Source organism: Chiloscyllium punctatum, chromosome 26, assembly GCF_047496795.1.
Source record: "Chiloscyllium punctatum isolate Juve2018m chromosome 26, sChiPun1.3, whole genome shotgun sequence".
Taxonomy (NCBI): domain Eukaryota; kingdom Metazoa; phylum Chordata; class Chondrichthyes; order Orectolobiformes; family Hemiscylliidae; genus Chiloscyllium; species Chiloscyllium punctatum.
The window spans coordinates 22110532-22133487 of NC_092764.1; the positions used below are offsets into that span (position 1 = coordinate 22110532).

The 22956-nt window shown below is 39.6% G+C and overlaps 1 protein-coding gene across 1 annotated transcript in view; it reads right to left on the minus strand.

Moving 5' to 3' along the window:
- Nucleotides 1-8638: 8638 nt before the first annotated feature.
- The window catches only part of klhl36 (kelch-like family member 36), a 32443-nt gene continuing 18125 nt past the window's right edge, over nt 8639-22956 (minus strand). The window contains exons 3-5 of the mRNA XM_072595933.1: nt 20332-21405; nt 14237-14394; nt 8639-13351 (exon numbers count right to left, since the gene is read on the minus strand). Of these exons, the coding sequence (XP_072452034.1) occupies nt 12820-13351; nt 14237-14394; nt 20332-21405 (1764 nt within the window). The 3' untranslated portion in view covers nt 8639-12819. The remainder of the gene's footprint in view (nt 13352-14236; nt 14395-20331; nt 21406-22956) is intronic.

A 22956-nucleotide genomic window follows, 5' to 3' on the forward strand; every position in this document is an offset into this window, starting at 1 on the left:
CAGACAAAGGAAGCACATGGTGAGGACAGTGCAGGAGAGAGAGAGAGAGAGAGAGAGAAAATCTGCACAGCTACTGCCTTTGCTGTTATTGAATTCATCTATCGCTGGACATCAGAATGCATCTGAGAAAATTAACAAACAGTGAATTTCACAACTAATCTTGGAGGAACCTGTTTGGCGAAGTTCACAACACAGAATCAAATAAGTTAATTGTTGTCTTAAGTCTGTCCAATAGTAAGGCTGCAGTAGTGGGTACAGTGGGTTATTTCCTGATTATATGTTTTATGGAGATAAGTCTCTTGATTAAACTTAAAATATAAGCCATAACTATTAATTTAACCTGGTGCAGTGTTTTGTAGAGGAATAAGATGGTGTTATTTTTTTGGGTCTGTACATTGTGAAGGAGTAAAAATGGCCTTTGCAGTGAGATGTACATCTTGTCAGATGTGGGAGTTCAAAGAGAGTATAAGGGCTACTGCAGATTATATCTGCATAAATGCTGTTGGATGCGAATCTTATCAGATCGAATGGATCGGTTGGAGAGACAGTTAGAAGCAATGAGGTATTTGCAACAGCAACAGTATGTGATGGATGGCAGTTATAGGAAGGAGGGAAAGTCTCAGATACAGTCACAGGAGTCTGTTGTGGATATACCCATTTCAAACAGGTATGCTGTTTTGGAAAATGTAGGGGGTGATGGATTCTCAGAGGAACATAGCACGAACAGCCAAGTTTCTGGTATTGAGACTGGCTCTAATGCAACAAGGGGTACGTCGGCTTCCAAGAGATCAATTGTGTTAGGGGATTCTGTAGTCCGAGGAACAGACAGACTGTGGCCAGCAGAGAAAAAGCAGAATGGTGTGTTGTTTCCCTGGTACCAGGATCAAGGATGTCTCAGAGAGGGTGCAGAATGTTCTCACGGGGGAGAGAGGTCAGCAAAAGGTCATTGTCCAGATTGGAGCCAACGATATAGGAAGGGACCTGTACAAGAAGGACGGACTGCACCTAAATTGGAAGGGGACTAATATACTGGCAGGGAAATTTGCTCTAACTGCTCAGGAGAATTTAAACTTGTAAGATGGGGGGGGTGGGACCCCAGGAGATAGTGAGGAAAGAGATCAATCTGAAACTGGTACAGTTGAGAACAGAAATGAATCAGTCAGGGCAGGCAGGGACAAGATAGGACGAATAAATTAAACCGCATTTATTTCAATGTAAGGGGCCTAACAGGGAAGGCAGATGAACTCAGGGCATGGTTAGGAACATAGGACTGGGATATCATAGCAATTATGGAAACATGGCTCAGGGATGGGCAGGACTGGCAGCTTAATGTTCTAGGATACAAATGCTACAGGAAGGATAGAAAGGGAGTCAGGAGAGGAGGGGAGTGGCATTTTGATAAGGGATAGCATTACAGCTGTACTGAGGGAGGATATTCCCAGAAATACATCCAGGGAAGTTATTTGGGTGGAACTGAGAAATAAGAAAGGGATGATCACCTAATTGGGATTGTATTATAGACGCCTCAATAGTCAGAGGGAAATTGAGAAACAAACTTGTAAGGAGATCTCAGCTATCTGTAAGAATAATATGGTAGTTATGGTAGGGGATTTTAACTTTCCAAACATAGACTGGGACTGCCATAGTGTTAAGGGTTTAGATGGAGAAGAATTTCTCAAGTGTGTACAAGACAATTTTCTGATTCAGTATGTGGATGTACCTACTAGAGAAGGTGCAAGACTTGACCTACTCTTGGGAAATAAGGCAGGGCAGGTGACTGAGGTGTCAGTGGGGGAGCACTTTGGGGCCAGCGACCATAATTCTATTCGTTTTAAAATAGTGATGGAAAAGGATAGGCCAGATCTAAAAGTTGAAGTTCTAAATTGGAGAAAGGCCAATTTTGACGGTATTAAGCAAAAACTTTTGAAAGCTGATTAGAGGCAGATGTTCGCAGGTAAAGGGACAGCTGGAAAATGGGAAGCCTTCAGAAATGAGATAACAAGAATCCAGAGAAAGTATATTCCTGTCAGGGTGAAAGGAAAGGCTGGTAGGTATAGGGAATGCTGGGTGACTAAAGAAATTGAAGGTTTGGTTAAGAAAAAGAAGGAAGCATATGTCAGGTAGACAGGACAGATCGAGTGAATCCTTAGAAGAGTATAAAGGAAGTAGAGGTATACTTAAGAGGGAAATCAAGAGGGCAGAAAGGGGACATGAGACAGCTTTGGCAAATAGAATTAAGGAGAATCCAAAGGGTTTTTACAAATATATTAAGGACAAAAGGGTAACTAGGGAGAGAATAGGGCCCCTCAAAGATCAGAAAGTGGCCTTTGTGTGGAGCCACAGAAAATGGGGGAGATACTAAATGAATATTTTGCATCAGTATTTACTGTGGAAAAGGATATGGAAGACATAGACTGTAGGGAAATAGATGGTGACATCATGCAAAATGTCCAGATTACAGAGAAGGAAGTGCTGGATGTCTTGAAAAGGGTAAATGTGGATAAATCCCCAGGATCTGATCAGGTGTACCCGAAAACACTGTGGGAAGCCAGAGAAGTGATTGCTGGGCCTCCTGCTGAGATATTTGTATCATCGATAGTCACAGGTGAGGTGCCTGAAGACTGGAGGTTGGTAAACGTGGTGCCACTGTTTAAGAAGGGCGATAAAGACAAGCCAGGGAACTATAGACCAGTGAGCCTGACCTCGGTGGTGGGCAAGTTGTTGGAGGGAATTCTGAGGGACAGGATGTACATGTATTTGGAAAGGCAAGGACTAATTAGGGATAGTCAACATGGCTTTGTACGAGGGATATCATGTCTCACAAACTTGACTGAGTTTTTTGAAGAAGTAACAAAGAGGATTGATGAGGGCAGAGTAGTAGATGTGATCTATATGGACTTCAGTAAGGCATTCGACAAGGTTCCCCATGGGAGACTGATTAGCAAGGTTAGATCTCATGGAATACAGGGAGAGCTATCCATTTGGATACAGAACTGGCTCAGAAGGTAGAAGACAGAGGGTGGTGGTGGAGGGTTGTTTTTCAGACTGGAGGCCTGTGACCAGTGGAGTGCCACAAGGATCGGTGCTAGGTCCTCTACGTTTTGTCATTTACATAAATGATTTGGATGCGAGCATAAGAGGTACAGTTAGTAAGTTTGCAGATGACACCAAAATTAGAGGTGTAGTGGACAGCGAAGAGGGTTACCTCAGATTACAACAGGATCTGGACCAGATGGGCCAATGGGCTGAGAAGTAGCAGATGGAGTTTAATTCAGATAAATGCGAGGTGCTGCATTTTGGGAAAGCAAATCTTAGCAGCACTTATACACTTAATGGTAAGGTCCTAGGTAATGTTGCTGAACAAACAGACCTTGGAGTGTAGGTTCATAGCTTATTGAAAGTGGGGTCGCAGGTAGATAGGATAGTGAAGAAGGCGTTTGGTATGCGTTCCTTTATTGGTCAGAGTATTGAGTACAGGAGTTGGGAGGTCATGTTGTGGCTGTACAGGACATTGGTTAGGCCACTGTTGGAATATTGCGTGCAATTCTGGTCTCCTTTCTATCAGAAAGATGTTGTGAAACTTGAAAGGGTTCAGAAAAGATTTACAAGGATGTTGCCAGGGTTGGAGAATTTGAGCTATAGGAATAGGCTAAACAGGCGGAGGCTATTTTCCCTGGAGCATCGGAGGCTGAGGGGTGACTTTATGGAGGTTTACAAAATTATGAGGGGCATGGATACGATAAATAGGCAAAGTCTTTTGCCTGGGGTTGGGGAGTCCAGAACTAGAGAGCATAGGTTTAGGGTGAGAGGAGAAGGATATAAAAGAGACCTAAGGGGCAACATTTTCATGCAGAGGTTGGTATGTGTATGGAATGAGCTGCCAGAGGAAGTGGTGAAGGCTGGTACAATTGCAACAGTTAAGACGCATTTGGATGGGTATATGAAGAGGAAGGGTTTGGAGGGATATGGGCCGGGTGCTGGCAGTTGGGCCTAGATTGGGTTAGGATATCTGGTCGGCATGGATGGGTTGGACCGAAGGGTCTGTTTCCATGATGTACATCTCTATGACTTTGTGACTCTAAGGGGTCTATTTCCATGCTGTACCTTTCTATGACTCTTTATAAATGACAATTAAAAGTGAACTCAGCACCAATTTCTGTGGAACACCACTGGTCACAGGCCTCCAGTCCGAAAAGCAACCCTCTACCACAACCCTCAGTTTTCTGCCGTTAAGCCAGTTTTCTATCTAATTAGCAAGTTTACCCCGAGTCCCATGTGAGCTAACGTTACTAATTAGTCTACCATGTGGAAGCTTGTCCAAAACTTTACTAAAGTCCGAGTATCAATGTCGACTGCTCATCAGTTTTCTTGGTTACTTCGTCAAAAAACTCTGTCAAGTTTGAGAGACATAATTTCCCTCACGTCAAACCATGCTGACTATTCCGAATCATTCCTTGTCTCTTAAAATGCATATAAATCCTAATTTTCAGAATCACTTCCAACAATGTACTCACGAAAATTCCAGAGAAGACAATAGATGAGAAGGAGAGTGCGGTGCTGGAAAAGCACATCAAGTCAGGCAACATCTGAGGAGCAGGACAGTCGATGTTTAGGTCAAAAGCCCTTCAGCATCTGCAGTCTCCTCACTTTTGACTAATAGATAAGAAGGAAACTATTAACAAACTCAGATTTAACCTGGTTAGGAATTCCATCATTTCCCAGATTCTATATAATCTAACACTATCAAGAGAAATACTACAAAATGATGGGAGGTGGGTAGAATGTTGATTCTATCATAATTTCTTGCAGCTCCGTTTCTAGGTTGGTTCAGCTCAATTCCTCCTAAATTCAAGGTCCTCCGCATAGTTTCATTTCAAAGGACAAAAAGTGCTCAAAATATTCACCAGGTTTGGCAGCATTTATTTGGAAAATAATTGCTTCTCCTTCGAAGTGCCAGATGGTTAAATAATTGGGTAGTTTGGCAATGGAGAGACACCTGCCCAATTTGTGATTAAGTTCTGGCATGTTTGACCTGACACCTGTTAAGGTCCTTATGTGGTCGATAGCCCACCACCACCTTGATTGGCTGCCTTCCAGACTGGGGAACGGGTCAACTTGCCTGCCAGGTTTGGTGAGGGAGGCTTGTGACACTAGGGGAACTACATTTGCCACAGTCTAGAGGCAGAGGCACAGTCAAGAGTGTGGCGCTGGAAAAGCACAGGTCAGACAGCATCGGAGGAGAAGGAAAATTGACATTTTGGGCAAAAGCCCTTCATCAGGAAGGGCTTTTGCCTGAAATGTCGATTTTCCTGCTCGTCGGATGCTGCCTGACCTGTTGTGCCTTTCCAGCGCCACACTCTTGACTCTAACCTCCAGCATCTGCAGTACTCACTTTCACCCAATTAGAGGCACAGACAGGGAGCAGGGTAGGCCACTGGAAGTCACCACCATGTCCTGGTTTCTGATCCCCTTGCCCTGCGTTCTCCACATCACCAAACTCCCCAAAAGAAAAGACATTGTTTTGTTGGCCCCGGTCTTCATGGTTGCTCTAGAATGTTTGGGTGTTTCATTGTTAGCAGGCAGGCAAGAAGGGCAGGATGTGTAAAGTAATAAAAATAATGCATATATGGCTTTATATCAGCCACCGGATTCCAATTTGAAAGAATAAAAAAGAGACAACCATTAAAAGAAAAACTTCCCTCAAAAATGGACACATAAGTTATGAGCGTTACCATCAACCTACACATCTTGTCTTGTTTTCCCCTTGCAGCATTGTGAAGGAACTGTTTCCTCCAATGACAGCCGAGACCTCTGTTCAGCCACCCCTCCCTTCCACCTTTTTTATACCGTTGCAAGAGATGCAATATCTGTTGTTTCATTGCAATATGAGGCAGCATGTTGGCTCAGTGGTTAGCACTGCAGCCTCACAACAGCAGGGATCGGGTATGATTCCGGCCTCAGAAGTTACACATTCTCCCTGTGTCTGCATGGATTTCTTCTCGGTGCTCTGGTTTCAAAGATGTGCAGGGATGTGTATGTTAGGTGCATTAGTCAGGGAATGGGTTTGGGTGGGATATACTTCAGAGGGCCAGCGTGGACTTGTTGGGCTGAAGGGCCTGTTTCCACACTGTTGGGATTCTATAATCACTTCCTGTCTCACCATCCTAGGTCCCCAACACACTTTTGTACTTCTTTCGCTTCAGTCTATTGATGCAATCACCTCCATATTAGGGATACCAAATAAAGACTAGTGGATGCTTTGTGAAACTTCTTTAGTTTGAGTATTGTTTGTTGTTATTTTAATTTTTACACTTTGCTCTCACTCTAACCTTTCTGTCCCCGGCCACCCAGTGTTCCAATGAAGCTCGACAAAAACTCAAGAGACAGCATCTTTTGTTTGACATTCCACACCCTTTTGGTTTTAGAATACTGCTGTCTCCAACCTTTGTTTTGGCTTGTTTATTTGTTTTAGACATTTAAATTAGACGTTGATGGTTACTGTATAGCTATTTACACACCATTGTTTCTTTATTAAATCCATTACCACTGTCCTTTGCTTCTGCATCGTGATCTTTTATTATCTATTGTATCCATCACCCCATTACAGACTTGTACTTTTGTTTGTCTTGTCCCATTCTTCTCTTTCCTAATTCAATCTTTCTTCAGTTCTGATACTTTACCTTTACCACAGATGCTTCCTCACCTATTGTATATATTGTTTTTTAATTTCTGAGAAAGTTTCTTTTGTTTTCATTTTAAAAATGTATTTAATTTAGAAAGAATTAGACAAGCATTTCGTGTCTTTCACTACCTTCAAAAAATATTTATTTGGCTATCTGGTCATCGCGGTTTGCTGAATTTTACTGTATGTTGCTTACTGCTTTTCCTATATTACAACTGATTATAGCTAACTAAGTACTCCTGATATGCAAGGCGCTATGGGGGGTATCCTGAGGTAGTGGACAGTTTGACTCTACATATGCAAGTTTTTTAACATTTGGAAATGTAAACAAATTCCAAATTTTTACTTTGCTCTTAATAAAATGTAGATAAAAGTTGTTTTGTGAAAAGTGAAATAATTTAAAACATTAAAAAAAATAGTATCAGCTTTCTAAAATGCTAGAGACAAAAACAACCTCCAGATGCTGGAATTCAAATTCAAAGTAGACAGGCAGGAGGCTGGAAGAACACAGTGAGCCAGGCAGCTTCAGGAGGTGGGGAAGTCAATGTTTTGGGTGTAACCCTTCTTCAGGACTGGGGGTGTAAGGGGTGCTGCAGATAAAGGCTGTAGCAGGGGCAGGGTGGTGAAGCAGATAGAGGTGAAGACATGTAGAGGGTATAACCTGGTTGGTTGATGGGAGGAATGAATCCGGTTAGTGGCAGGGAGGGGTGGAAGGGAGGTTATTTGAAATTGGAAAACTCAATGTCGAGTCCTCCAGGCTGTAGTAAATGTTCGTCTGGAGACTGTCACCAGAGATGGAAGTGGAGAGGTCAGAGATGGATTAAGTGAATTTAAGAGTGGGGTGGAAGTTGCGGGTGAAGTCGATGAACTACTCCAGTTCAGTCTGGGTGCAGGATGCTGCACCAATGCAGTCAACGATGTAATGGTGGAAGAGTTGAGACACAGCATCTGTTTAGGTACTTAAGAGGGACTGTTCGACATAGCTGACACAGGCAGGCGTAGCTGGGGCCCATCGCCACCCCCTGGATTTGGAGGAAGTGGGAGGACTTTAAGGAAGAGTTATTAAGGGTGAGGACCAGTTTGGCGAGGCAAAGGTAGGTATTGGAGGGGGACTGGATGGATCTGTTGGACAGGAAGAAGCGGAGAGCCTGGAGGCCAGCCTTGTGGGGTATGGACATGTATAAGGACTGTAAATTGGAGGAACACCACCTCATCTTCTACCTGGGCAGCCTACAGAGCAGATCACTCAACATAGAGTTCTCCAATTTCAAATAGCCTCCCTTCCCATCCCTCGACTCCCTTCCCAGCCCCTCCTTCTCCATTCCACCTAACAGATTCATTCCACCTATTGACCAACCAGGTCGTACTCTCTACCTGTCTTCACCTATCCCCACTTCACCACCCTGCCCCCCACCACACCTTTTACCTACAGCTTCCCCAATACCCACTACCAGTCCTGAAGCAGGGTTACACTCGAAATGTCGAATTCTCCATCTCCTGATGCTGCCAGGCTTGTTGTGTTCTTCCAGCCTCCTGCCTGCCTACTTTCTAAAACGCTACACATTTTTCTGTCTTAAGAGCAGAGGAGCAGGTTTGACCACTCTTTCCAGTTTTAATGCAGTCTGTGAAAGATTAGTGAAAAGCAGATCAGTTGTTAATGAAACAAATAGAATATAACAATCTAATCCCTTTTGCTAGGATTTTCAGTTAGCTATGTACTGTGTCATCAATCTGCTCTGGCAAATTCCACACTCAGCATTTTAAAACTAGTACAAGTTGCTTCCTACATTTCCAGTAATCAACCAAGTACAGAATGAGCTGTCAGATATGTTAGGAATAATTTGCACATAAAGTCTACAACATGTAATACTGACAAAGTGAAAATATTTTTCAACTTAATTATTCCAGTTTATTGATTATTTTAATCAAGTCAAATCCAGATCAACAAATCAATATTTTTAACTAATGAAAAATAGAGAATGTAAAAGGGAAATAAAAAGAGTACATATATCAGTTAGAGATTTGTAGCAGGATTTATTTACATGCTAATAAATGAGAAAGAAGTTGTTTAAAACAGTACCAATATGTGGCTCCATTTACATATCATTTTTATAAAGCCAATAACAGGGGAACAGATTTCAAGTTACTGCATGGCTTTAAACCAGCAATATGAAACCGCCAACTATTATGGCAATAGCCCAATTTTCATTTTCAATGAAACCAATAAACACCTGGCATTTTCCCCAATGATCAGTACCAGTTGCAAAGTAAAAATCTACCCAATAATTTACCTCTCAAAGTACATTGTTTCACAGCATCAAAATAAATCTGTCAATATCTTGGTATTAATACTACAATTTCCCAGCATCTGATATGTACAAGGCCAGAAATCACAAAATTTCAATACACAAAATCTGGCAATGTGGGAGACTTACTCATAACATGTGTCAACTCCAAGGAGTGGAGTGGATGAAGTAATCCAAAAGCAACCAGTTGCCAGAACTAGAACAGAAATTGCTGGAGAAACTCAGTCAATTTGGCAGCATTTGTAAAGAGAAACAGAGTTAACGCAAGTCCAGTGACCCTTCTTCAGAACTATTTTACAGGTCTAATTTCCAAGTTTGCCAATAGTTAAAGATATTAATGGCTAAAACAGAGATTTGAACAAATCACTATCATAAATTAGTTAACTGCAAATCTGTCATATTGTAGAATGTTAAATGGGGGTTCTGTGCATTCGATATTTTGTTATGCTAGCAAATCTCTCAACTTTTGGTCTACTAAAATACTGCAAGCTCAAGTGGTATCCATACAAATTTGTAGGAAGCTTAGCTTCAGAGTCACCTACTGGGTTTTAGTGTATAAATATTCAGCTGAATGGTTAGCACAGGAATGAATGCGTAGCAGATTACAGTTTAGAATTCCGAAATGCTAATGCAAAATTGCAAATTCACAATTTTACTGTACCAATTCATCAAAATCCATAAAGAGTATTTAATTTCTGAATCACTACATGACTTAGTTCTGTTAACATTACAGGAGAAAGCAGATACATCTATAAATCACAAAACACTGACATTCATCAGACAATTTAACTTCGACAGTTGAACACATCAACATCATGTTTGAAAAGCAAGATGCTTCAAAGATCAAGTTTCCTGAAGTGTATATATTAAAAAGACATCTTGTAAACCAAAACAATTTAAAACATAGCTCAAGCAAACATGCTCATTTTAGGTTAATAGGTCCAATTTACTATCAAAATAAATAGATGCTATTTTGTACAAGCAAACACAATACATGTTGGTTGGTGGTACTAAACATATGGATACACGGTCGAATATGGACACTTTTCATTATATACAATTGCTTACTCATAGTATCATTTATGATTTTTACAACTTATGATACCTTTTAGAATAATTGCCTTATTCAAGTTAAAGCAAATAATTGGCATGCCTGCCTCTTATTTGTTCTTACTATGTGTTTTGACATACGTAACTATATAGAGATCTGTAGCTTTTTGATGCAATGCCCCGAGATGTAACAGCTACTGTACTATTGAAAGCTGCAGGAACTTGTTTCCCACCTCCAAGTGTACTCCAGATGGAAACATATTTCCATATTCCCATAAAAAAAAAATCAGGATTACAAATTACTCATATTTCACTGCAAAGGTCCCTAGGCCTACTTACTTGTTGCCAACTTCAGCTAACTGGCTGGTGTTATACAGCCAAGACCTGCAGCCAGCAATGGGAGTGCTTGCAACTGGCAGATAATATTTGTTACGCTTGTCGACTGGGACAATAGCCATGTGCAGGATTCACCCATCAACTGGTAGGAAGTAACTGAAATTTCTCAAAACTTAGTAACAATTTCTGGAAGGAGCAAACATTGTCTATATAAATCTACAACCCAGTTTCCCACAAAAAAAACCTGATACATTTCTATGTCTATTTGTCCTGCAGCTCTTTGTTCTTTGCAAAGGGCACTGCAGCATTTCTTGTAACTTCTCTAAAGTTAACACTCTGCCTGACCTCAATACCTCTGTTCTGATGTTAAGGCCATCAACCTGAAACATAAACTTTTTTTTTCTCCCTCCACAGATGCTGTCAGATGAGAGTTTCTAGCATTTTAATTTTTAAACATCAATTCTATAGTTTCTTTGAGAAATATAATTATCCCGTCAACAATGCCATTCGGGACAATTACTGGTGTTTACAGTCACAGATTCTTTGTTTTTGCCACGTTAAACCTCTGTCTTGGAAAGTGCTTATTTAAAACAAAATCAAATGTGCAAGCGTTTCTCCTTGGTACCCTTCAGAAAATGTACAAATTAGCAAAGAAATGTGAAGAATTGCATCAAAAGGCAGATATTCTTGTCAGTTTGTGTATTCCTACAAATGGCAAGTATGTAAGGCAGGTAAGAAAAGAAATGCACTGTACTAAAATCATCTGACATGTACTGAAGAGCCTTTGCAAATGCAGCCTTGGGTCTTACCCATCCATTCAGCTCCCATACAGTAATGTGCAACAGGCTCAGTGAGTCCTCAGCTATAGTTTTAAAAATAATATTAAAAAAAGCTGCCTTCCATAAAAACCAAAACTTAGTACACTTCTTAATAACTTAAGGTAAAATCAGTAACTATGGTGACATATAAAAGTCTGTTTTTATTAATAATCATCCAAATTTGTTGCATTTATTCCTTTGAATTGTTTATGCACGCTGGGGGGGACAGAAAGAGGAGGGCTTTACAAATTTTTAATGCATATTGTTAAAAAGGTACACTGAAAAGGATACCACAGGACTTGTGCTCTCAAAAACATGCTGAGTTGTATAAGCATATTGTTAAAAGTCTAAAAATTTTTAGAAATCTAAAAGCCTTACATGTATGTTATTGCTAGATTTCATAATGTTCAGGTGTTTGTTACAAAACATTGAAATATATGTGCTTTATATTTTGAAAGACAACAAAAAATGCAATCTTACATTTAGATTTCAGATTTTTGTGCTTGAACACTGTTAGAATTGTCCGATATGCAGAAAATGCTGATAATTTCTCAACTATTTAACGATGGCTCATGAGAAAAAAATACTATTATTCCTTAAAATATTTTTAGAATAATGGATTTTGATTCTTATCTTAAAGAACATTTTAAAAAGTACAACATAATCTGCAGAACATTCATACTTCAGTGGAACTTCATTCTAGACAGGAATGTTTCTGATTTTAACCACAGCAGGAAAGCATTGGAGTTTCTGCAGCTTCCATCGAAAGACAACACTGGCAGAGATATGAGCATAAAAGAAAATATGATTTTAAAAAAAATATACAAAGCCACTTCATTATTGTTTAAAACTCCTCTGAATTGGTGATTATTCCATTTTATTGTTGCACTTACTGACCTGTAAAATAGCTGATTGCTACTTTAGAAATAAAACACACTTGACTGCCAGATTGGAGGCGGAGACTGAGACTCATACTATATTATGTTTGTAACACTACCCTTTCAAGTGATTCAGGCATTTGCCTTAACACTGCTTATCTTACACATCCAGTTTGACCATTCCAACAAAATACCCATATCTTAGCAAACACACAAATTTAGTCACATTGAGCCTGGTAGACTTGAGATAAATAAAAATTAGTCCAGACTGCTCAGAAGCCCAAGCATGCATGCCACTCATTCATGCACATGCACAAATAACTTAAGATTTGATGTGGCTTTTTAAATAAATTACTTGTCCCCAAATATACTTAGAAGCAATATTATATAGCTAACTTTGGTTGAATGGAGAAAGTACTTATTAATCCAAACCCCAGCCGACTCAAGATATTGTTCTTAATATATTTTTAAAAAAAAACTAATGTTCACATTTCAGGATCCTTCGCACAGTAGTTTCAGTTTCTATATATCATAGATAGCAATGTATTATGCATTTTCACAGCAATATACATAGCAATAACTGAATAGATAGAACAGGTGGCTCTTTTCAAACAATACTGCCAAATGGCAGAAATACAACAGTAGTTAGGATTGTTTAATGCTTTTTCTACATCACAATGAGTTCAAATCAAACTAACAGACATCCTGAGGTTGTGCCTTTTTGAACTGGTTACAATCTATTATAAATCCTAGTGTTTAGTCTTTAGTTTCTTCTCTGGGGACCAAGGTTTAAGCACACAACTACATGCGGACACTCCTGCAATTAATTTTGGGAGGTCTGGGCCACGGTGCCACTTATTCTCAACCCTGTTATATATCTGCACAGCTTTTGAAAACACTGTATTCTCCCAGCTGTAGCCACCGAGAATATAAATTTTTCCATTCAAAACTGCCACTCCTGACTCACTGTTGGCCTGCAAGAGAGGGGCAACTCTGGTCCATTGATTATACTGTGGGCTGTAACATTCCACACTTAAAATATCAAACCTCTCCATAGACTCAATGTGATCATCACTGCCACCTATAGCATAGATATGATCCTGCAGTGTGCACATGCAATGCCATCCTCGAGCTGTTATCATTGGTCGTTTTTCTTCCCAAACATCAGTTCGATAGTCATAGCAAAGAAGATTCTTTCTGTAGGGTCCAATCTGGTAATCATGACCTCCTGAGATGTACACTAATTCTTTATATATTGAACCAGCATGGCCATATGTAAACCTACAAAAGACCAGCAAGAATTTCATTAATAGAAGTTTGCATTAATAAAACATGATGCAAAAGATCTATACAATAGATTTAAAGGAGAAAAGAGTCTCAAATAATATCAAATCACTGGGCTGCTTTTTAAAATTAATATGCAACAATTTGCATTCATATGATGTTTACAACTGTAAAACATGACAGGCCACAAAACAGGAGACAAAAAAAACACTGCCAGAAAAAAAAAGAGAATTAGAATAAGTAACTAAATATTTGGCCAAAAAGGTTTAAGAAGTTTCTTAAAGGCGGTGGTACTGATCAACAGACAAGCAGCTGACAATACAGAGATAGCAGAGCGATCAAGAGGGACTGTTCACTGTCAATATAAATATAAATATAGAACCCAACTTAATAGCATCCAGCTCATACCACCTGGACAGTGCCAAAAATGCCATTTTCTTTAACAATACAGTGTAGGACACTCAACCTTGAAATACAGACATCAGTAGCAATCCTCATGAGCAATCCAGACAACAAGAGATCATTTTCTACACACTGCTTAAATCCTGTTTAACACCTCCATGTCAAACAATGTCTTGAAACTCATTTTTGATAATCAAATTCAATCATCTCTCCCATTTTCGATGCCTCGGTGATGATTCCTTCATTTCCACTCTGAATGCTTTTTCCTCTTGTTCTACTTCATGGACAAGGCACCTCACAATGTCTTCTGCATTCAATCTATTACACCACTGCTGTGCACATGTATATTTTAAAATAAATCACTGAAAACCAATATATACATTTAAAATATGCATCATTAATTTCAGAATCTGCAGTAAATTGATGCAAGAAATCCACAGAATTGTACAATACTAAACAGATGAAAACTTAATGCAATACCTTGGTAGGCCAGCGACATAGGACCAGGAATCATTATTAGGGTCATAGATTTCCACAGAAGACAGAGCACCATTTTCATTCCTTCCTCCGACAGCTATCAGAAAGTTTGCAAAGGTATCCAAGTAAAAATCCACTCGTCTCTGATTCATGGGAGCAACCTGAAAAGCAAACCTAGAACATCTAAGAAACCACATCGGTAAAGTAACTGCATTTTTTGTAAGTGAAACACTGTATTCTACTGAAACCTTTGAATGCTATTCACAAGTTAACAAAAGACCTAATTTGAGGTTTTTTTTTCTCTGAAATACACACACGTGTAGATCACAGAATCAATCCAGTGGAGGAGGACATCATTCAGCCCTGCATGTCTGTGTTAGCACTTCAAATATGCAGTTCACTTTCTGTCATTGTTCAGTATTTCTGCACGGCTATTTGAAAAGGAACGTTAGGGCCTTTTAGAGAGGTCAACAAGGCCACCTGTGTGTGGAACCACAGGAGATGGGTCAGATTCTAAATGAATTTTTCATATCAGTATTTACTATAGACAAAGACACGGAAACTGAAGAATTCAAGGAAATAAATAGTGATGTCTTGAAAATAAAGTCCACATTATAGAAGATAAGGTGCTGGAGATTGTAAATGCATGAAAGTAGTTAATCCCTAGGATTTGATCAAGTGTAGCCCAGGACATTGTGGAAAGCTAGGGAAGAAATTTCAGGGTCCCTAACAGAGACATTTGTATAAATCAACAGCCACGGGGGAGGTGCTGGAAGACTGGGGGGCAGCTAATATTGTGACATTATTTAAGGAGGATTGCAAGGAAAAGTCAAAGAATTATAGATCGGTGAGCCTGGTGTCAATGGTGGTTAAGTTTTAGATTTAGATTTTAGATTGTAGTTTTAGATTACTTACAGTGTGGAAACAGGCCCTTCGGCCCAACAAGTCCACACCGCCCCACCGAAGCGTAACCCACCTATACCCCTACATCTACATCTACCCCTTACCTAACACTACGGGCAATTTAGCATGGCCAATTCACCTAACCTGCACATCTTTGGACTGTGGGAGGAAACCAGAGCACCCGGAGGAAACCCACGCAGACACGGGGAGAACGTGCAAACTCCACACAGTCAGTCGCCTGAGGCGGGAATTGAACCCGGGTCTCTGGCACTGTGAGGCAGCAGTGCTAACCACTGTGCCACCGTGCCGCCATTGTTGAAGGGGATTCTGAGAGACAGGATCGACATGCATTTGGAAAGGCAAAGATTGATGAGGGATAGTCAGCAAGCCTGTACGCATGGAGAACTGTGCCTCACAAACTTGATTTGAGTTTTTTTTTGAAAGGTTGACCAAGAAGATTGATGAAGGCAGTATACTAGGCGTTGTCTATGTGGACTTTAATAAGGCCTTTGTCATGGTTCCGCATGATCGACTGCTGAACAAGGTTAGATCGCATGGAGTACAGGGAGAACTAGCCATGTGGATACAGAACTGGCTAGAAGATAAGAGACAGAGGGCGGTGGTGGAGGGTTACTTTTCAGACTGGAGGCGTGTGACCAGCTGTATGCTGCAAGGATCAGTGCTGGGTCCACTGCGTTTTGTCATTTATATAAATGACTTGGATGTGAGCATAAAAGGTATGGTTAGTAAGTTTGCAGATGACACCGAAGTTGGTGGTGTAATGGACAGCCAAGAAGATTATCTCGGAGTCCAGAGGAACCTTGATCAAATGGGCTGATAGGCTGAGGAGTAGCAGATGGAGTTTAATTTAGATAAATGAGAGGTGCTGCATTTTGGTAAGGCAAATCAGGATAGGAAGTAAACACTAAATGATGAGGAGAAAGTGAGCACTGCAGATGCTGGAGCTCAGAGTCAAGAGTGTAGTGCTGGAAAAGCACAGGTCAGACAGCATCAGAGGAGTAGGAGAATTGACGTTTCAGGAATAAGCCATTCAACAGGAACCTTTTTCACGCAGAGGGTGGTGAGTGTACAGAATGAGCTGCCAGAGGTGGTGGTAGAGGGTGCTGTAATTAATTACAATATTTAAAAGGTATCTGGATAGGTAAATGAATAAGGGTTGAAAGAGATATCGGCCAAATCCTAATGAAGGGCTTATGCCAGCAACTTAGATTCTAGTGCTCCTCGGATGTTGCCAGACCTGCTGTGCTTTTCTAGCACTACACTCTCGACTTAATGGTAAGGTCTTGGGGGGTGTTGCTGAACAAAGACCTTGAAATGTAGTTTCATAGTTCCTTGAAAGTAGAGGTGCAGGCAGATGGGATAGTCAAGAATGCATTTGGTACACATCTTTATTTGTCAGTGTATTGAGTATAACAATTGGGAGGTCATGTCATGATTGTACAGCACATTGGTGAGACCACTTTTGGAATACTGCATTCAATTCTGATTTCCCAGCTACAGGAAAAAGGTCATGAAACTTGAGGGGGTGCAGAAAAAATTTACAAGGATGTTGCCAGGGTTGGAGGGTTTGGGCTATCGGGACAGGCTGAATAAGCTGGGGCTATATCTCCTGGATCATCGGAGGCTGAGGGATGACCTTATGGAGGTTTATAAAATGATGAGGGGCATGAATAGGATGAATAACCAAATTCTTTTCTCCAGGGTAGGGGAGTCCAAAACTAGAGGGCATAGGTTTAACGTGAGGGGGGATAACTTAAAAGGGACACAAGGGGCAACGTTTTCACGCAGAGGGTGGTCAGTGTACAGAATGAGCTGCCAGAGGTAGTGGTAGAGGGTGCTTTAATTACAATATTTAAAAAGGTATCTGAATAGGTAAATGAATAAGAAAGGTTGAGAGAGATATGGGCCAAATGCTGGCAAATGGGACTGGATTAATTTAGGATATCTGGTCAGCATGGATGAGTTGGACTGAAGGGTCTGTTTCCATGCTGTACGTTTCTATGATTCTGAGTTGGAACAGCTGGTTTCTGACTACTCTGTCCAGACTGCTCATGATTTTGAATGCCTCTATCAAATCTCCTCTCACCCGTCTCTTTTTCAAGGAGTCCTAATTTTCCAAACTATTTTCACAGCTGAAGTTCTTCATCCCGGGAATTTATCTTGACAGTACTCTTTCCAATGCCTTTCGAATTAACTCTGTGGTTCACTGACTCTTTGTCGTCTATGTTAAGTATCACTTTACACCCAGAGTAAAAGACTGTGCTCTGTACATATCTATCACAAACTGCAGGATTTCTGATAACTAAAGCTGAAAACATCAGGCTATACAAATTAATTGCACACTAATTAATTGATCACTAAAGACTACAATTTAAAAACCTCACATTTGTACTGTATAATATGCAGAGTTACATATTTCCAGCTATCATTCTGAATTTATTCCAGGAATTAGACTAGTGAATCTCTTTTGAACAACCTCCGATATCAATATATCCTTTCTTAAATATGGGTTCCAAAACTGTAGAGTACCCAGGTCTGATCTCACCAATATCCTGCAACAAGTTGTACCAAGACTTTTCAGTTTTTAAATTTCAACCTCCTTGCAAAAGAGGGGCAAAATCCATTTGCCTTTGAAATTACTTGTTGCATCTGCATGCTGTTTGTATTTCTTGCACAAAACCACAGATCCCTCTATGTTCCACTTTCTTGGAGCCTCTCTCCATTTAAATAATAGTCTGCCATTTGATTCATCACACTTTCCCACATTAACTCCGATCCATGTTTTTGCCCACTCACTCAACTTATATATGAATGCTTTGCTGATTCTTTAAATCCACATCACAACATGCCACCTAACAGCAAAACTGGAAACATTACACTCTGTCCCTCCTCCACACCATTAATCGTAAATAATTGAGTCTCTAAGACCAATTTTTGTAGCACTCCACTAGTTAAGTACATCCAACTGGAAAAAGACCCAATAATCCCAAACCTGTCTTGTGTGTGAATGAATCAATCCAGTCAAATATGTTACCGCTAATACAGCAAGTTCCCTATCTTGTGCAATAATCTTTTATATGGTACCTTATTGAATGAATCTGAAAATGCAAGGACATTAGTCAGGCCATTTTTAGAACACTGCATTCAATTCTGGTGTCCCTGCTATAGGAAAGAGGTTATTAAATTTGAAAGCGTTCAGAAAGGATTTACAAGTGCGGGATATAGGTAGTGTTACTTCTGCAATTAGATTTACTTATGCAAGGTAAATGAACTCACACCAGTGTGTCATTGTTTCAGCCAAGAGCTGAGTCAACAAAAATGAAATTATTGAAGTGAGTGAGCTTTGTTTCTCACACAAGGATGCCGCCAGAATTAGAGGGTTTGAGGTATTGGGAGAGAATGAATAGGCTGGGACATTTTTTCTGGAGTGTCGGAGGCTAAGGGGTGACCTTATAAAAGAGGTTTATAAAATCAAGAGGTGCATGGATAGGGTGAATAGCTAAGGTCTTTCCCCCAGGGTAGTGAAGTCCAAAACTAGAGGGCACAGGTTTAAAGGGGAGAGTGAAAGACTTAAAAAGGACCTGTGCAGCAACTTTTTCTACACAGAGTGTGGTGCATATATGAAATGAGCTGCCAGAGGAACTGGTGGAGGCTAGTACAATTACAGCACTTAAAAGGCATCTGGATGAGTACATGAATTGAAAATGGGACTCGATCAGTTTAGGATATCCAGTCGGCGTGGATTAGTTTAACCAAAGGGTCTGTTTCCGTGCTGTCTAACTCCATCTCTGTAACCATTTCCTTTAAAAATCTTGGATGCAGACTATGAGGTCCAGGCAAATTGTCTGCCTTTAGTTCCATTATTTTGTCAAATACTTTGCCCTTGTGATATTGCCTATTACAAGAACTGTCCTCCCATTAGCATCTTGCTTATCTGTTACCTTTAGGATATCTATAGTATCCTCCACCATGAACACCAACACAAAACATTAGTTGAAAGTATCTGCCATTTCCCTGCTCTCTGTTATCAACCCTCCCATTCCATTTTCCAAGGGTTCCATGGCTTACTTTAGTTATGCTTTCTTTTACATACCTGCAGAAGCTCTTGCCATTTTTGCATTTATTATCTTATCAATTCACTTTTAATAAATCAATTTTCTCCCTCTTTGTAAGCTTTTTAATTACCAGTTTTTGGTTCCTAAAAAAAAAATTTCCTGTCCTCGGGCATAATTTTTACAAAACCTGCTGGAGAAATTCAGCAGGTCTGACAGTATCTGTGGAGAGAGAAACAGTTTAAAAGTTTGCTCAATTTGAAGAGCACTTGCTGAACTAGAAACATTAACTGCTTTCTCTCCATAGGTGTGGACAGACCTGCTGAGTTTCTCCAGCAATTTGATTTTGTTTCAGATTTCCAGTATCTGCCGTTCTGTTTTATTTCAGTTGCCAAAACTATTTTACAAGGGTAATTTCCAAACTTTGCCAAAAGTTTTTAAAGGTACAAAATGGCTAAACAGGAAACTGAATAAATTACTAGCTTCTATCAGACAACCTAGTAAATGAGTTAGCTACAAGTTTTTCAAATAGGGGTCCCTTATAGTGAATATTTTGCGATACTAGCAAACATCTCAATTTACGTCTATTAAAATAATGCAAGTTCAGTGGTAGCGGTTTCTTTGTACGAATAATTGGAGCTTACTAGCAGATTTCATTGTCCTTCCTTGTTTCTGCTACCATAAAAAGAGCAGTTTCAATGTTTTTCCCTCAGTTGTCAAATGAGCAGAGGTGAAAGTATAAAAGGTACAGAAAATTATTTTTTTAAAAGCTATGTTGAATGCTGGACTTTCACACTTGATTTTAAATTTTCAAGTCAGGTGTGCACCAACAGGAGAGGTTTCAATATTTCTCTTACTGATCGGGAACAAAACTCTAACTTTTCAAGGGACGTGAACAACAGTTTCTTGAACCCATTTATTCAGCTGCCTTTTACAGCTTTTCTGCCAACTTAATATACAAGGCCATCAATCTCTGTAAGTGACTTGTCCTCTACAACAAAGGTAATGACAATCGTACACCTGGAAGAAGCTGTAAGTATTGCTGTAGAAAAATTTATTTTTGTGTTCATTTTTCATGTTTGAACAGAAGTGAGGCCAAGTTATAGAAGAGAAGTAACTTACCTTGAACCACTGATTACATCTAGGATCATATCTATAAAGGATGTTTGAAGCTGCATCACCTCCATTATCACGAGATGAGCTTCCACCTGCCATAAAGATAAATCCTCCAAAGACAGTGACACAATGATGGCTCCGTCTTGCAGGCAGCATTGTTTCAGAAAACCATTGCCCTTTTGTTGCATCAAAGAAGCACATATCATCACTTAGCTCTTCTCCACGTTCTGACACCTCCCCACCAATAAACAACAGTCTTTCAATATCCGAGCGAAGGGCAGAACGTTTGTTCTGAAGTACCGGTTGTTTTGTAATGTTATTATGATAATATATTGCTTCTTCCAAAAACATTTCACAATTTGCTTCTTTGGGAAGTAGGGAGCACACTGCTGGTTTAACACGTTGCAATAGATCACTTTTAGGTATAAGTGGGAAATGGATGTTTCTGAGGACAAGGCGAGCATCTTGCACTCGATCAGGACTCTGTGTTAGCCACTGCAGTGCAGCCTGTAGCAAATCATGCTCACATTCATGTTGCACATTGTTGCTGTCCAAATAAAGACAAAGTTTTTGCACAGATATGTTCTGCAAAAATTCTGGAGTGAAGGAAAGTGTACCAAAACCATGCAGAATAAAACTATCGATGTAACAGTCTAGTCGCTCCAGGTCATAAATTGAGGCTAGTTCTTGAAGATAAAGGTAGTTTTCTTCACTAACTTCATTCTCCAGGTACTCGCAACAAAAATCCACTACTTTCCAAATTTGCAAAAGATGAGCAGTTTCCAGCACATAGTCAATGTTTCCACCATCTAAAGGGAGCTCGCTGCTATATAGAAAGTCAATCACAGCTTTCAGACCTATGTAAGAGGCTCCAACCAACTCAACTTCTTCTTGATAAGCTTCCCTCATTCCAATTGTAAACATAGAGTTAAAATAGTCACTGTAAACAGCCAATAGATTCCTGTGGGCTGACACTCTCTGTTCATCTGCCACAAGCACGATATCACAGAACAGTCCCTTCTGTCTCTGCTCATTTAGCCCCTGAAGGATGACACTAGAATGATCAGCCCATCTGTATACCTGAAAGAGAATTCACTTTAAGATCAACATACTTTTCATTTAGCATATTGAGTCAAAATGTGTACTTTGGAAATCCTAGGATTGTGCTTATTGAGATACTTATGTACTTGTTCATTTCATTTTTGAGTTCACACCATATATTTAAGTATTCACTTACAAGCACACAAACTGCAGTGTTGTGGATCACTCAATACCCAATAGAAGACCGAATAGGTTGTTTTGATACAGACTAATGCCCATTTGGCTTAATAGTAATTAGTTTGAAACAAGCTCCACTAGAAATATTCACCATTATTATGACCAGTAATCACATCTAAATCCTTTTCAATTATATTTGTTTCTTTATTGCTTTCCAAACATCTTCAGTATGTAATTGCAATGTAAACAATTCAAAAAGTGTTGTTTTGCTAAATTGGCCAGCAGCCGAAAGTAGTTATGCAATCAGACAATTCAATCCAGCTGTGTTCTCAAATTGTGAAAATCAATTTGCCTTTAAGTTCAGCTGGATGCCAGTATAATTTTAAGTGCAGCACCATTTTGTGGATTTATCATTTTAGCCACAGCAATCAAAACAATGTTGTGATATTTTTGTAATGGCATAAATAAGTATGTATTCAAACGCAAATACTATCTTTTTTTTAAGTAATTGGAACAGCAAATCACCACAAAATAACCAGTGATTATGGTTAACGTTGAGAAAAAAATTATACGGTCTACTCATAATGGTTAAATTTTATATCTGCTTGTATAGGTTTCAGGTTTTGATATATAAAATGTTGTAACGATCTAAATAAATACCAAAAATGTAAAAATAGAGGCAATTAGCCGATCAACAATGCTGCATACCACAACTTATTCACTCCCGCAACGCAAGTACTACGGAGTTAGCAGACTGTGTCTACGAAGTGATATGGATACCGTGAAATCACACCAAATCTATAGGGTTTTGAGGACTCAATACTGGCCAAGGATGTCATTAAGAACATTACTCAAACATTTCAGTATAATGAATTGATCAGATTTTATTGCCTATTTTGTTGATCTATCATGTGTTCCCTCTTTTTCACTGAAAAAGTATAAATGCAGGAGGAAGATAACATCTCATCACTTGGAATATAAAGTAAGTGTTGTGTCCAGTCCTGTATCAGTTGGAATGGTTTTCTGTTCTTGAGGCTATGGGATAAATTTTTATCAAATACTGGGAAAAATAAAATCAGTTGTTAATATCAATATTAGAACAGTTTCACCTTAATTAATCAATGAGGAAATGAAAAATTAACAATTCTCCATTAGGATCACATGCTGCTTTGCCCAATTTCTGTTTCTTTGCTGTATTCAGGCAATCTGATTGTCCCCAGGAACAAATACAGAGAAGAAAATACCAATAAATAAACTAATTGTTACCCATAAAATGACTCCTGATCCGGCAGCTTGTATCTTAACAATTGCTCAACCCCTTAATTTGTGTAAATTCAAATTAACTCCACTGTTCTTTAAAATCCATTTAAAAAAATCTTTAAATGACAGAAAATAAAATATACCTGTCAAGCA